Source organism: Xenopus laevis, chromosome 1S (genome assembly GCF_017654675.1).
Source record: "Xenopus laevis strain J_2021 chromosome 1S, Xenopus_laevis_v10.1, whole genome shotgun sequence".
NCBI lineage: Eukaryota > Metazoa > Chordata > Amphibia > Anura > Pipidae > Xenopus > Xenopus laevis.
The window spans coordinates 59,403,465-59,420,709 of NC_054372.1; the positions used below are offsets into that span (position 1 = coordinate 59,403,465).

The 17,245-nt window shown below is 37.0% G+C and overlaps 1 protein-coding gene across 3 annotated transcripts in view; it reads left to right on the plus strand.

The window, feature by feature from the left end:
* Positions 1 to 16,961, plus strand: part of usp53.S (ubiquitin specific peptidase 53 S homeolog) — a 39,675-nt gene extending 22,714 nt beyond the window's left edge. For 2 of the 3 annotated variants that reach the window (XM_041579649.1, XM_018243371.2), the window contains 7 exons: positions 440 to 608; positions 1,757 to 1,909; positions 4,390 to 4,542; positions 7,079 to 7,808; positions 12,645 to 12,706; positions 14,589 to 14,685; positions 14,861 to 16,961. In XM_041579649.1, the coding sequence (XP_041435583.1) occupies positions 440 to 608; positions 1,757 to 1,909; positions 4,390 to 4,542; positions 7,079 to 7,808; positions 12,645 to 12,706; positions 14,589 to 14,685; positions 14,861 to 15,875 (2,379 nt within the window). In that variant the 3' untranslated portion in view covers positions 15,876 to 16,961. The remainder of the gene's footprint in view (positions 1 to 439; positions 609 to 1,756; positions 1,910 to 4,389; positions 4,543 to 7,078; positions 7,809 to 12,644; positions 12,707 to 14,588; positions 14,686 to 14,860) is intronic. The other variant, XM_018243372.2, reaches the window with a different exon arrangement.
* The last annotated feature ends 284 nt before the right edge of the window (positions 16,962 to 17,245 follow it).

The window sequence follows — 17,245 nt, forward strand, 5'->3', positions numbered from 1 at the left end:
ATGCACAATTATCACGAACGGAAGACTGCTCCATGTGCATGAGCCGATACGGCGCTTACTTTCCGATCATTACCGAAGAGAAGAACATGGAGCCTATGAGCTCCACTGCACTGACTCTGCAACGAGGGGTAATATGGGGCATTTATAATATTACAGGATATGGGGCATTTATAGGTGTTAACACCTGTGCGGGGGGGGGCTATGTAGGGTGGGGGTAGGAGTTTTTATTAGTTGAGGGGGTTGAATTCTCCTTTAACCATGTGGCAGGGTAATAGCTGTAATAGTTAACTTCATGTTCTTAAGATTAATGGATTAACTATTTCAGTACAGCAGGATCCTCACCGAAATGTTTAAAAGGAAAACAACAATGTAATTTCTTTTAATATGTATATTTTAAAAGCATCTACTGTCTATAGGTAATATATTGTTCTTTATTTAGGTTGGAACAAAGTGGAAAGATGTGGTCACCAAGTGCATTCGGTGTCATTACCAACCTTTGCTTTTGTTTTATGCAAATCCTGATGGCACAGCAGTAACGAATGAGGATGCACTGAGGCAGGTTCAGCATTGGTCTCACTGTAAGAGAGAGTTCCATAGTGAGGAGACAGGTGAGTAAGTTCACATTAGTATTGGGGAAGAGGAGAAGATAGGAACAAAGCAGCAGCTTCTCAATTATTTATATAGAAATACACTAGGAGTGGCTCGGTATATGTTTGTGGCATGTTGTGGTTATTAAGAGGTCATGCATGCTTTGCACCAGATGATGCAAGTTAGCAGCTAGTCACTAGTAAGAATTAATTCTGTTAATATAAGGGACTCGATCCCTTTCACCATCTGCCTTGCATATTAACTTTTTAAAAACATTAAGGGCAGATTTCTTAAAGTTCGAATTGGATTTTTGGTCAAAACTCACAAATTCGAGTGGGTAATAATTCGAATTCGAGATTTATCATACCTTGACCCGGGGAACAACTTGAATTCGATAGTATGCCATCTAAAACCTTCCAAGTTCATGTAGAAGTCAATGGCAGAGGTCCACTGACCCATTTGAAGATGTTAATAGCCTTCCAAAACCCAATTTGATGAATTTGCGTCGGTAATATTAGTTCGAATTTTAGATGTTCATGTTTTTTCTTAATAAGATACTATTCAAGTTTCGAGGTCATTCGAGGTAAAATAAAACTCTATCACTCGACCTTTGATAAATATGCCCCCAAGGGTCATAGTTATTGAATGGTTTGGTTTGCCTTAAAAAGAATGATGTAGCTAGATATTTTATTTTCTTCTTTGTTCTGAGGATCTTCATCTTGGAATGTTAATTGTTATATAATGCAGCCCTAGCAAGAAGTTTACTGTTAACATATAACATAATGTATTATATGAGGTTTGAAAAAAGACACTTGTCTATCAAATTCAGCCTGTCTAACTGTTAGTTGATCCATAAAGAAAAAACCCATGTGAAGACAGCAATTGTCTTGGACAAGACTTTGTTGTGTCCCTTGCATTGTAGAGTACAATATGTTAAATTTTGATCAGTCTTGTATTGCTGTTAAGCATTCTTTCAGTGTGACCTTAGCCTTGCAGTCTGTTATCAGAAACTGTATTATTCAGCAAAATCCCTCTATTTTCTGGGCTTGTTTATAAAATCTTAGTGTCGCCTTATGTAAGGTAGAACATTTGAACATTTCTGACTAGGAGTGATACATAACAAATGTGATATCATTAATTTCACATCTTTCTTTGTATATTTTTGAAGGAAGTGAAAAGACATCCTCTGTGCCAAAGAAGCCAGATTACACCAGAGATCAGTTCGGTGAACATATATATCAGAACAATGGGTACAAACTCCATGTGGATGAACCAACTTTTACTAGAGGAATTGTTCAATCGAGTGCTGGCAGAGGGCCTGGTATGTATTATTACCTTAATAATAGTGGTTAACACAGAAGTCCCAGCCTGTCTTTCATTTCATTACTTTCTAGCGTTCTACAGTCTGACTTCTGCACCATATGAATTCTTTTGTCTCGCTTGCTTTCTTTGTCTTTCTGTCTAAATCTCATCCCTTAGTAGTCATTTTTCTTTTGTCCAATTTGACATACATATAACTCATCCAGAAATGACACAGTTGATGTACAATGGGGTCTTCCCTCAGATTTTTTTTAAGGGCGTGTGAGCATCTTTTATGTGCATTTTGTAAATCTGCATGCACAATTCTTAGTAAATGTGTGCTTACTAATTCTTAATAATAGTGTGCGTTTGTAAGAGCAAACGGCTAAAAAGTAACATTGAATCAGTGTAATCTTTACTTTGTATGCCCCTGGAGTTTCCAGCTCCCCCATAGGTGCTCTCTTTGTTCTCTCCTCACTTTAGCAGCATATCTGCAATAACAAAACAAGCTCCTTTTCACAATGAAACAAAAAAAGTGTGATAGATACACATAATCACCAAAGAGCCTTCCAAAGAGCCTTCACAAAGTTGTATTTCCACATATTAGCTCTTCATGTGTTTATTAAATTGATTGTTTTGCTGAATAGGGCATTTAATAAATCACTAAAAAGTAATAGGTGACCTGTAAGGAATGCAGATGTAACACTGACATGGAAGTAAATGATTTGCTACTGGTGTTAGGAAATTACTCTGAATTTCCATTAACATATTGAGTGCTTTTTTGTGTGTGTGTATATGTATGTATATATGTATATGTGTATATATATATATATATATATATATATATATATATATATATATATATATATATATATATATATATATATATACACACAGTATATATATATATTGAATAAAGCTCAAAATCCATGTAATGTTCCATACATGCAAATGCATTGGGAACACTGCACATTCTATTCCAAATCAATAGAAAAATTTATCAGATTTATCAGAAAGTGAAGAAAAGGGAATATTAGGCTGTTTCAAAAAATAGTGTCAGCAGCCTTCTTTACAAACTCAATCATTCACTGTATGAAATAAAAAACATTTCACGATGTTGCTTTCCTTGGAATCATTGAACTAATATTTTGTTGTATAAGCAGTGTTTCTGAGAACTGCGTTGCATGGAGTCAACCTACTTTTGGCACCTCTTACATTCCACAGTTCTTCTGCATTTCTTGGTTTTGCCTCAGAGACAGCATTTTTGATGTTGCCCCATGAGTCTTCTATTAGATTAGGGTCTGGGGATTGGGCTGGTCACTCCATAACGTCAATCTTGTTGGTCTGGAATCAAGATGTTGCTTGTTTACTGGTGTGTTTGGGGTCGTTGTCTTGTTGAAACCCATTTCAAGGGCGTTTCCTCTATGGCATAAGGCAACATGACCTCTTCAAGTATTTTGATGTATTGAAACTGATCCATGATCCCTGGTATGTGATAAATAGGCCCAACACTATAGTATGAGAAACATCCCCATATAATGATACTTGGGCCACCATGTTTCACTGTGTACTGTGGCTTGAATTTTGTGTTTGGGGTCGTCTCATAAATTGTCTGTGGCCCCTAGATCCAAACCCCCAACAATCTTATTTTCATCAGTCAAAAAAAATGTTGCTCCATTTCTCTTTAGGACAGACAGTGTTGGTTCTTAGCAAATTGTAAGCATCTTGTAAGCATCTTCTAAACAATGTCTGGAACAACCCACTTTACTCTTAGAGAGAAAGCTGGACATTCCAGAGAGAAATGCACTATAACCAGCATGCACAACATTTGCTGCCTTCCTTCCTTAAATAAGGGCTGTAATTGAATTATTATTTTGAACAAAGCCTTAATTAATGATTCAGTGACACTGAATCAGCAGCATGCATGTTATGACTTTTGGGTCTGTTGGTTTTCTATTACTCACTACTAGTTAATTATTTGCATGCTCTGGACCTAGGGTTTTCTGGATAACGGATCTTTCTGTAATTTGGATCTTTGTCTACTAGAATATCATGTAAACATTAAATAAACCAAATAGACTGTTTTTGCTTCCAATAAGGATTAATTCTATCTTAATTTGGATCAATTAAAATGAACTGTTTTTTGTTTGTTTTTTTAAAGAGAAAAGGGAAATGATTTTTTAAAATTTGGATTAAATGGAGTCCTTAGGAGATGGCCTCTCCTTAATTTGGAGCTTTCTGTATAACGGATCCCATACCTGAATATATTAAATTGAGGAGCAGATGTTGACCTTTATTTTAGCTTTTAATATGTTAAATGTAGACCCATTCTAAACAGATGTCATTATTAATTGTGAATATGTTTATCAAGAATTATTGGCCTTTGTTTTTTGCCTGGAACAAAAAATCTGGTTGTCAGGGTCACTGATCCTGTTTAAATTTCAAGCCCAACAGCCACAGGTCAAACACAAAACCCATAAAAATATTATTTTTCCCTAATAGTTAAACTAAATCGTGATGAACAACAGGAAAAACTGAGGGATGTTTCCAGAGAATGTGCACAGAAAGCAAACCTAAAAAGCTTATCGTCTTCACAAAGAAAAGTTACTGAGAAAACACAGAAGAAAGAAATCACCAGACCTAAAGGTAATTTAGGTAATTTAATTCACTTGTTTACTTTCCTTATTTTGGAACATGTGACAAAGGTACTTTTTTTTTTTTCAACTAATGAGTCAAACAATTCACCAACAATTATTTACTCAACATCTCTTTCCAAAATCAGGGGTATTAATATGAAGTTTGTTCTCCCTTTGCTTCTATTATTATTATGTATTTATAAAGTTCCTACTTGTTCTGCAGCTCTGTAGAATAAATGGGGGTATATTCACTAAAAATACAAATTTATACACAAAGCGACCAATAATCAATGCAAGAAGTGAAGAGGGGCCTGCTATAGCAGCTGCTACTCTTCTGGGAAGCACTATATGTTTGAACATTATCCATTTGGGTTTAAGTCCCCCCCCCAAAAAAAAAAAAGATTCTCCTAACAAAAAGTGTTTGATTTCAGAAGAGGTCATATAGGGTGTTTGGATACTTTTGGCCATATTGAATTCTAAGTTCTTTGGGCAACATGATGCCAGTTCTGGTATATTTATGTATCACTTATTAAAAACAGTTTATACAATGGTAAATAGCTTATGGTTGTCCAGACTAGATTCCAAATGTATTAAGTTAAAGGGGTTTGTTCACTTTTGAGTTAACTGTTAGTATGATGTAGAGAGGGATATTCTGAGACAATTTGCTATTGGTTTTCAGTTTTTATTATTTATGGTTTTTGTGTTATTTAACATTTTATTCAACAGCTCTCCAGTTTGCTATTTTATGGCTGGTTGCTAGGGTCCAAATTAACCTATCAACCATGCATTGATTTCAATAAGAGACTGGAATATGAATAGGAGAGGACTGAAAAGAAAGATGAATAATAAAAAGTATCAATAACAATAGATTTGAAGCCTTAGTGAGCATTTGTTTTTTAGAGGGGGTCAGTGACCCCTATTTGAAAGGTGGAAAGAGTATGAAGAAAAAGGCAAATAATTAAAAAATTAAACAAAATAAAAAATGAAGACCAATTAAAAGGTTGCTTAGAATTAGCCATTCTATAACATACTAAAAGTTAACTTTAACGGAATAGTTCAGTGTAAAAATAAAAACTGAGTAAATAGGCTGTGGAAAATAAAAAATGTTTCTAATATAGTTAGTCAAAAATGTGATGTATAAAGGCTGGAATCAGCAGATATTGAACAGAACACTACTTCCTGCTTTTCAGCTCTCTAACTCTGAGTTAGTCAGTGACTATAAGGGGGCCCACATGGGGCATAACTGTTCAGTAAGTTTGTAATTGATCGTTAGCACGCAGGTCAGATTCAAAAGCAAACACATGACCCATGTGGTCTCCCCCCAAGTAACTGATTGGTTACTGCCTGGTAACCAATCAGTGGAAACCAAGAGAGCTGAAAAGCAGGAAGTAGTGTTCTGGCTATTATGTTACACATCCAGTCACTCCAGCCTTTATACATTACATTTTTACATTCTAACTATATTAGAAACATTTTTGATTTTGCATTGCCTATCTATTTACCCAGTTTTTATGTTTACACTTAACAATTCCTTTAAAGGGATACTGTCATGGGAAAAAAAAATTTTTTCAAAATGAATCAGTTAATAGTGCTGCTCCAGCAAAATTCTGCACTGAAATCCATTTCTCAAGAGTAGACAGATTTTTTTATATTCAATTTTGAAATCTGACATGGGGCTAGACATTTTGTCAATTTCCCATCTGCCCCTGGTCATGTGACTTGTGCCTGCACTTTAGGAGAGAAATGCTTTCTGGCAGGCTGCTGTTTTTCTTCTCAATGTAACTGAATGTGTCTCAGTGGGACATGGGTTTTTACGATTGAGTGCTGTTCTTAGATCTACCAGGCAGCTGTTATCTTGTGTTAGGGAGCTGCTATCTGGTTACCTTCCCATTGTTCTTTTGTTTGGCTGCTGGGGGGAAAAGGGAGGGGGTGATATCACTGTAACTTGCAGTACAGCAGTAAAGAGTGATTGAAGTTTATCAGAGCACAAGTAACATGACTTGGGGCAGCTGGGAAATTGACAATATGTCTAGCCCCATGTCAGATTTCAAAATTGAATATAACAAAATCTGTTTGCTCTTTTGAGAAATGGATTTCAGTGCAGAATTCTGCTATTAACTGATTCATTTTGAAAAATATTTTTTTTCCCATGACAGTATCCTTTTAAGGTGAACCACCCCTGAAATGTGATGCACAGAAATATATTTTATTGTTGTTATTATTAATACTATTATTCTTGTCATTCTCATTTTCCTTTTGTAAAGAAAAATATATTTCATATACCTTTTATAGGGGTTATGCCAGTTCTTGAAAATACATGGTGCTCTCAAACATCAGAGTTGTGTCTGCAGCTGATCCATAGGGATTTCTGATAATTGGCAATGCTGGTTGCTTGGCATATTGGAGCAAATATACCTTTTCAACACACACATCAGCCACATCAATTTAATCTTTTTGCAAACTCTCCACTTATTTTTTTTATAAAGTGCTTTGCAATTCTCATTCATATTCAGTACTTTATTTATTTTTAATATTTATTTTTATTTTATATTTAGAATCTTCTGGAGGAGTGGCTTACAATTCAAAGCCATCTACAGTAGTGCATCTCAAGTCTGAATCCTCCCCTACTGTAAATGGCTTTAGGAAGTATCCTGATCCACATTTCTATAGCAGTCAGGGGAGAGGGCCATACAAGCAAGAGAGATCCATGAATCAGTCTAGACAATCTTCTTCTTTTAATGCAGGACATGCCACAATACCTGAATCCAAGCAAGTGGCCAGGGCGAAAAACAATTTTTCAGCTGGTTATGATACAGACAGCAGTCAGGAATACAGAGAAAAACCAAACCCCAGGAGCAAAAAAGCTTGGAGGCCTATGCGGGAGACACTCAATGTGGACAGCATTTTCAATGACAATGAGAAAAGCCAACACGGCCCCAGAAATTTAGTAGACTCAAATGGAAAACAATCTGCTAAGAATCATATTTTCACCCCACCGTCAAAAGAGAGCCCAAAACGTAATACTCTGATGACTATCTTTGAGGATGAGGTAAAACAGGAATCTGGCAGCAGGAGTTCCTTGGAATCATTAGGAAAAAGTCTAACAGAAAGGAACAAAGTTACTCCTGATATGAAGATGTACTATCTTGACAACTGGCAGAGAACTGAATCTGGATATGAAAGTAGTGATCACATCAGCAGTGGGTCAAGCAATCTGGATTCTCCTATTATTGAAGGAACTGGTTTTGCGGATGGAAAGGGCTTGCAAGATACCAGCCTGTGCAGGTATGCAGGTTTCTGTAAAGTTTTTCCAATTAGTAACTGTCATTCTGAAAATTACTTCTTTCTGTTTATTACTGTACAAATTTTTAATTTCCCACTGTTTCAGAATATGCAAGGACATTTTCACTGTAGGGGGTCATATAGAACCACAAGCAGGTTTGACTGCAGTCAATTGCATGAAAAATCCAGTTCAGTTAAGATACTTGGTCAACATGTGCTTCCTACACAGCTGTATAGTTGCACTTGAGTCTGCTTTATTCTGATTCCAGTTGAGAATTTTATGCTGTTGTGCATGGTCTGCATTAATCGCTTCAGCTCAGTTTCGCCAGAAATGACATTCAGCACATTTACATCCAAGAGGCATCAAAGTGCAGAAAGAACTGCATCAGTTCTGAAATATTTGGTCACAGTTACATTAGACACATCTTCCTTTGGTGAGAGCAGTAACACTGGAATTATGATTATGCTTGAAACTGCACTGTGGTCTAAATATCTACTGGTGATACCAAGGGAAGTGTCCTGAATATAACCAGTTTTGCTTGAATAGATATTTGTTAGATGCAATTTTGTCTGCCAGTTTATTTCCATGCACAGAATGCCAGAATTATCCTTGTGGGAATCTCAAGCAAATAGCATCATGGCATATCAAAATTCCATCTAGAAAATGAGCACAACCTAAATGTGCCATGGGTCTAACTATTAAATTACCATGGAAGACCACATGATTGTCCTATGGTTTTGTCATATTGTAAATATTAAAAAAAACCCTGTATGTATTGGGGCATAGGAAACAATTACACCTGTTAGCCTGCTAGTAAGTAAGCTTTTAATAAAACAAGCTTTATGCTATGTTTAACTGAAAGAAGAGATCCAGGGGTGGTGTACCTGTGGGGGACTAAGCTTACATGGTTTCTGTTCTTTCTAAGTACTTCAACATATCTTGATTTTTAAATATTTGTTTATCCTGAGTGGAGAGGACATACTGATAACATACTGTTGGTCTGAGCTAACATGCAACCAATACTATCAAGCAGCAGACAAGATACAATATTCTTTTACACAGTTCCTTTACAACATAGTCATATTGCTATTGAGTGCCCCAGTAGGCACGAAATGCGTTAGGCAGTCATCTGCATGTTCTAATAAATTATTTGATTATTTATGGTCTTTACTTTTGGAGCAAATTCACAACTTTTTGCTACTTCAGATTTTTGCACCCGTGGACTGGGGTGAACTGTGAGTATTTTTCTCCCCTTTCATTATTTGCCTTGGACACGTCTCTTTGATCATTAAGGGTACAATTACTGGCATTGTGCACCAATTTTTGCAATGCCTTTACAACAAAGTCATGTTGCTATTCTGGAAAGTAATCTGTAATAGACCCAATTCGATAAGTATAGGTGACTGAAAGCTCAAAACAAGACCATATGAAAAAAACAAAGCAAGCAAAAAAAGAAAAACAACCCCAAAATCCTGGTTGCCAAGCAGCTTTACTTAATTGTTCAGGATCAGATATCTGATCATTTATCAGATGCTGAGAGTTTGGCTAATTGCTAATGAGATGCCACTTATCAAAAAAGTATCCTGTTCTCAGCCTACAAACTATTAGCTTGACATCAGTGGTGGGGAAGATTTTTTTTTTTTCGGGGGGGGGGGGGGGTAATGAATGATAAAACACTGGGATAGATGTCACATCACAGTTCTATGAGTTTGTGTCAGATTGTGAATTATGTTTTGACCTTAAATACAAATCCACACAGAAGGTAGTTAAAATTAACAATATTTCTACTTGGATAGAGAACTACTGAAGGTTACATTACAGAGTGGTGGTCAATGGAATATTTACTATTTGGGCCAGAGTTTTAGTGAAGTACCACAGAGATTTGTCATTTGTTTTTTTAAATGTTTCTTGCTGTTGTTGAGGTTGGTCTTTGTATACGTTCATGATACTTAATTGTACAAAACTATAAGTTCCATGTAGGATGAAGTACTGGGCAATAAACTGGCAAATCAGGTTCAATATTGATAAATGCAATTTATACACTCCCATAGTACTGCCCATGTTCTTGCACATTTCTGCTCCATTTATTATGCTGCCATGCCAGCCAGCATTCCCCTTTAAATAGGGAAGTTTATCAGTGCCATTTCATATAGTTACATAGTTAGATCGGGTTGATAAAAGACCAAGGTCCATCAAGTTCAACCACTCCAAATCTCCAAATGAAAACCCAGCATCCATAAATACACACATATGTGCACCGACCCCTCCATACATTCACATAAACCATATAAATATATATATATGTGTGTGTGTACATATATATGTGTGTGTGTGTGTGTGTGTGTATATATATATATATATATATATATATACACACACATATACTAACTATAGATTTTAGTATCACAATAGCCTTGTATATTATGTCTATCCAGGAAATCATCCAAGCCACTCTTAAAAGCAGAATCGGCCACCACAACAACATCCGGCAGTGCATTCCACAACTGTGATTTTATTTCTGTAATACTGATTTGTGCCATTGCTGGTTAGTCTATATGTTTAGATTCACACTTCATCTATATGTATGCCCCTGGTAGGTTACTAAAAACCATTCAGCCATTTAGAATTAGGGACTGCATTGTTCCAAATTGTGCCAAAATATCTGGTATAGTTGTTTACTTAATTAATAATACACCTACTTTAAGCCTAGAGGGATCCAACACAGCCCTCAAACAGCACAAGCTACATTTCTATAAGATCCCATTCCCTAGCCATGCCACTCAGTGTGAGAAAAAAAAAATCAAGCAGGTGATTCCTTAGACTAATGGAACATGGTTTATTTTCTCAGCTGATCCTGCGCCTGGTAATTCACACACATACACGGGGAGGAAGGCAAGATAGACGTTTCTCTGTTAGCATTATATGCCATCATCTTTAGGTCAATGGCTGCTATTGTACATTTAAATGGCATGTCTGATCAACATTGGCTGATAGCAGTCAATGAAAAACACCATATTGGAGGCACATGAAGTGGTGACCGGCAGAGACTGCTTGGTGTCCAGATCTGCCAGTCACCAATCAGTAATCCTTACATTTATTGCTATCATGAGCAGTGACAAGTGGCCAGGGGCACATCAAAATTCCAGTGGCCTAAGAAGAATACTTTGCTTACTTAAAGGTATATAATTTAACCAATAGCAGCTAAAGACCTAAAAAACTCCAAACATAAGCAGCTTTGAAATATCTGTATGATGTTATGGAAAAAAATTAGTGGAGTCAGTGTTATTTTTAATGTTTCCCAAATAATGCCATTGTTCATGCTACAAGGTTATAGCTGTCCAGGCTGTTTTCTTAAACAGAATGTTTTTATAACTGTTTTATAACAATGTATTTGCGCTTCTATTGGTTACAAGTAAAATTCCTTCGATCTCAGCCCTTGCCACATAAATATTTTTTTTTTAGTCTTTGTGTTTTTTATTCAAACAATTGGCCTTGATGCTAAAACAACACTACTGGGCCATGACTTGTTTCTTAGGATTCAAAATAAAGATTCAGCACAGTAGGGGCCGATTCTGCCTTGGAGACTTAATCTGATGGGTTCATCCTGTTGACTTGTCCTTGAGTTTGTTCTATTTTCAGTTAGTAATAACACAGGCTGCAGCAGAACAGTTAAAAGGCACATGTTAAAATGTTATCAAAGTTACGGGCTAATAGAAACTGCACTCAGGTTGGGGTTTACAGTATTAGTAGTAGCCCCCCACCACCACCACCAGCACTATGGCACTCACTGGGAGGGAGCTCCTGGTACGAGTGTCCTTAATGATTGAGTGCCGCGGTCTGCTCATTATGTGCATGGGTGTGATATCAGAAGTGTATTTGCGCATTTGCTTTAAATTACATGGCCGCTCGGCTGGGAACTCCCTCCCAGTGTGAGTGTTCAATGCAGGCGGGGGGCAATTTGTTTAAAAAAAAAAAACTACTGTTACCCCCAACTGGAGTGCGGTCTCTAAGAGTTTAGTGTCTATATATAATGGCTGTATTAGCTGTACTAGATACACAAACAACTTTCATTGATTTGTACACATTTGCAGATCATGTGTGCTTGGCTAACAGGATAAATAGTGGACAAACAGTGGGGGGAAAAAGTGCCTGTGGACTTCTGCTGCGTGCACCATAGGGCTAGTTCCTGCATCAACTAAGGCATCTGTAGAGTTTCCATAACAATGTATGTAGAAAAGAACATCAGCTTTGTGGGCAGACAGCTTTCTTGCCCACATAGACATGTATGGCCAGTTAGGGGGCCTTTTTGCTCATGTATTACTGCCAGATTGAGGTTTATTGATCCTGACAAAGAATATGACATTCATCAGCATTTCCTGCTATTCAGAATGAACAAAACAATAGCAAGTTATATTGCATATGCTATATGACATTAGACATTCCATTCCATGACATTAACAGTGCTCTCCTAAAATGCTGTAAAACAGACTCCTGTTGGGTCTGTGATAAGTGTTTAAGTAGAAGGCCAGTACTTTCAGGCATCCGTATCAAAATACAAAGAAAACTCTCCATCATATTTGTATTCCATGAGGTCTGTCTGCTAATATAACACTTCAAAACTGTGTACAGAATCCTCTTAGTTTTAAAATAAAAATCCATTGACTTCTCACATAATTGGGCCATTTGTGCAGAGTTTGTGTCCATGTTTGTCCCTAGTAAGAGTTTAACCACAGTCACACCTTGACCGGCTTTGAAATTGTATTTTATTTCTTACAGGAACTATGTGCACTATAATCATTTTATTTCTGCTCATCGTTGTAATTTGCCTTCATTTTCAGTGATCAGCAACAGTCGACAATTGCACTATCTACCTCACCACAAATAAGAAGTAATCTGCATGGTAAGATATATTTCCCTTTCTTTGTTTTTTTTAAGGGAAATGACATCCCTGAACATTGTAGGTCTCTAAAAATATGTTGCATAAAACAGCCCATACGTCTGTCATTGCTTCATCAAAACAAACCATTTTCATACAAGTATACTTTTCTAGTACAGGTATGGGATCCGTTATCCGGAAACTAGTTATCCATAAAGTTCCAAATTATGGAAAGGCTGCCTCCTATAGACTCCATTTATCCACATGATTTTCTTTTTCTCTGTAACAATAAAACTGTACCTTGTACTTGATGCCAACTAAGATATAATTAATCCTTATTGAAATCAGAACCAGCCCATTAGGTTTATTTAATGTTTACATGATTTTCTAGTTGACTTGGGTATGGAGATCCAAATTACGGAAAGATCCATTATCCGGGAAGCCCCAGGTCCAGAGTATTCTGGTTAACAGATCCCGTACCTGTAGTATGTGCCATTGGTTAATCCTAAATAAAAGAACTGCCATTATTAGTAGTAAGGAAACTTTAATGATTTGCTATGTTCCGTCACAAAGCAAGGGCACACATCTTCGCTAGGTAACCATCAGCCAATGAATGGACAGAGCTTTGTTTTTTTACTCCCACGCTTTTTCTTGTTCCAGTGAAAACCTGCATTATTTCCAATCAGACAGAGTTGGACTGTGTATCGAACCTGATTAAGATATCTATCAAGCAGGTTAAAAGTCCTATTAAGCAGGGACACCTCAGCCCTTTGATGCTATCCTCTCCCAATGGGTTTTCAATGATCCGATTGTAACAGCCTGATTTAGTAACGTACTAGGGATTCTAATTGAATGGAATCCATAAACATTTTGGGAAGCCTTTCCTTCCCCTTTATTGTTATGGATCATTTCCCATTATATCACTGTGAATGTGGCACACAAAACAATTACTCCTATGTTGATACGGACAATTCCGATTCAGTGTATTTGGTAACAATTTAGCGGATTCCCAGGCAGCGTTTTTCATCTCCTTAATAATTTAATTGCTATAGTTAACCTGTCAAAGGTTTTTTCCCAGGCTTTAAATATGCCCTTTCATTTTTAAGAGTGGGTTCTCCTTTAAGACAAATAATAAGACAAGGGCTGTATGGAATAGTACACGCACATCTGCCATATTTAGTTTTGCAAAGAGCTCTGGGCCAAAATTCACAACAGAACCATGCCCTGGTTTTAGCCATGCATGGCTTTCTGTGTCAGCAGAGGAGAAAAATAACACTTCTATTTTTAAATGAGCTGAAATCCTGGAGACAAACCCTTCTGGTGTCAGAGAGCGTTACTTGCGTAAAGGCATGCCACGTTCCTCTAATAGACTGCTTTGCATGGTTCTGTACTGCCATCTCCTGGCACATAGATCAGCCTACTTGATATATCTCTAATTAATGCTCTTTGGATTCATTATATTTTTACTTTATTAACATTGTGAGGACCCTCACATAGCATACAGGTTGTTACTGTGACCTTAAACAAAGGTTTTGTGCAACACTACACCATCTCAGAACTGAAGAGTAGCGAAATATTTTCAATAATTACTCAGCAAGTCTAGTTGTTTTAGAATTACTTCTACTACATATACTATGACCTGGATGAATGAAAATCTTCATAGTCATATTGCCTCTTTCCCAGTTGATTTGTTTTCTTCTCAGCACAGGACATGTCTGTTCATGCATTTATAAGAATGTCTTTTTTTTTATCTTGTAATATATCTATAGTGTTGTGTTTTTGGTATGGAATAATTAGGGGGTTGCTTATGGTTTTAGTTAATTTCCTAAGGCCTGTGTATTACAGTATTCTGTGTATGGAGTGTAATTTGTGTTCATGCCTGATGTAAATGTTTTCTTGGTTTCAGGTATAAACAATGAACACCATGGTCTGGCACACTGTAAATCTGAAGACAAGCTTTCTGTGGTCCCCCAGGAACCTGCACACAGCCCATCAGGTCTAAGGTATAATACAGTTTATCATCTGTGGAGTTAATAATACGAATAATACGTCACTCATGGCTCATTGGCATTTTGTTCTTCAGTGAAAGTAGCTTCCCATGCATTGAAATTGTGGATGTGGGAGTTTAAATGAAGTATAATGTATCTATGTTTAGCATATTATTATTTTCTTATTCAGGAGGCAATTTGTTGAACTGAGAAGAGACCCACGCTCACCAAACCTGTTGCCAGCATCCCATGATGTTAAGTCAGACGATCGTATGGAAAGTTCTAGCTGGTTGAATTCATGCTCCTTAGACAGTTGTCATTTGCACCATGAAAATATTCACTCACTGCGGGAGACTTCAGTGGGCCCAACAAAAATGCTGAATAATGGATTGTGTTCTCAGCGCCAGCATCCTTCAGCAACAGGGTCTCTAGCTAAAATCTCTTCGCAGCCAGCCTCTCACAGCAACAGGCTGCTTCCTCGGTTCTTTGTATTCGGTGAGGATCAGTCATGCAGCAGAGATGAGCACTGCTCTGTAGATCATCCTGAAGTACCTCCTCCTCTTCCCCCTAAAAAATACATAAGAAATGCAGCGCAAAGAACCGAACAAAACTTTGCATTGCCGATCAACAGTAAGCTTTCTGAAACATTAGCACGTGCTTATCCTGCAATCTTTGAGAGACATTTATCAGGGGATTTCATTAGGCCTGAGCCTGATAGTGGCTATTATCCAAAGGAAGAATCATGTCATGGTACTGAGATTCAGTCTCCTTATGATTGTCAGCCAAAGATGAACCTGCACACTATGAGTAGAGATGTTTCTGCAAATATAAATGATCCCATTGCACCCACTACTTACTTTTCAGTTGAAAATCATGGTACTGACATTCAGTCTCCTTATGATTGTCAGCCAAAGATGAACCTGCACACTATAAGTAGAGATGTTTCTGCAAGTATAAATGATCCCATTGCACCCACTACTTACTTTTCAGTTGATAACTGTATGACGGACACTTACAGGATGAAATATCACCACAGGCCCAGGCTAAACATGGGAGACCGTTCTGGATACCAGAGGGAACCTGGCCACCTACAGCTAACTGATAAATTAATGGAACCAGCATACCACAGAACTCTACAAAATGCTCACACTTCACTGACTTCACGTACCAAACAAACGTTGGGAGGTATACCCTGTAATCGGTAGCCTGTGTGGTTTTTTTTTATTATTTATTCCAGAATCATTTCTATGAACATTTTACTTTTGTATAATATAGAGAGTGTACAATCAAACCACAGAACTTGCCTTTCCAAAACCTTTTAGTATGTAATCAGACTTTCGAGGTTTGGCTTTTATTTGCCTTTCTTTTGGAACTTTTTGCCAGCTGGCATTTACAGTGTTGTATAGATGCTAGTGTTGTGTCATGGACCTAACAACCAGGAATAGGGCAGAAGTTAAATTTATTACTGCATAGAACATGCTAAATGTTCAATATGAACATCTTCTTTTTTTTCTGAGTCTCAGTCTATCGCAGTTTTAAGACAGGTTCTTAAACCAAAGCACCAGTGTGAGTGTGTGATGATAAAACTACTTTTATTAACAAGAAACTTTTTTTATAACAGTGTATGAAATCTATATATTTTCATGGCAATGGAGAATCTCTGCAGTATATTACAAAGCTGTTTGTGATTTAAAATTGCATAGTTAGACTGTGAAATTTGCAGCATTAGTGTTGGAAATGTTCATATTTGACAGGTTTGGCTTAAGATAAAATGTAATATTTAACAAGGGAATATTAATACATCCTGCCTAGGGGCAAACATAAATGGAAAGTAAGGGAAAGCTGAGTACATTTTTAATTTTATGAACCAAACACATTTTTGGGAAATTGAATATTGCTTCTTTTCACCCAGTAGCACACAGGGCACATTACAGTCATTTTTCCTACTGAAGTTTTGATATGCAGAGGAATAGCCAAAGCGACCCCCCATAGAGTTCAATGGCTTATATATCAAAATAACTGTTACTCAGCAAAGACAGATTTGGTGGGCAAAACACCCAAAATCCACCACGTATGCTGTAGCATTTGGTGGGTACATTTTTGATGTGGCAGCCTTAAACATCTGTCTCATGGGGCCAAATAGCCAGTTCCACTAATTTCTATATGCAGAGATGTTACCCAATGTTTTATTGTCCAAGGTAAATTATATAACTGGTGAACATTATTAAATGGTTTCGCTAGCCTTCAGATTGCACACAGCTAGGTTTAGAATGCAAATTGTTTGGGTAAAAGTAATCAATCATTTTTAATATGTATTTTTAGAATAATGGTAATATGCACTGTTTTGTACCATTCTCAGATTGAACAAGTAATTTTGCTCTTTCAGCATATATATTTGTATATTGAAAACCTGTATTTGGGCCCAACTTCTATCACACAGTGACAGTAGCAATCCTTGTCTCTCTGTGATCTGGCAATCTGGTTTTATTGCGGGAAATTGCCTCCCTGTGCATTTTACTGAGGTTAAAGAAACTGTTCAGTGTGAAAATAAAAACTGTGTAAATAGGCTGTGCAA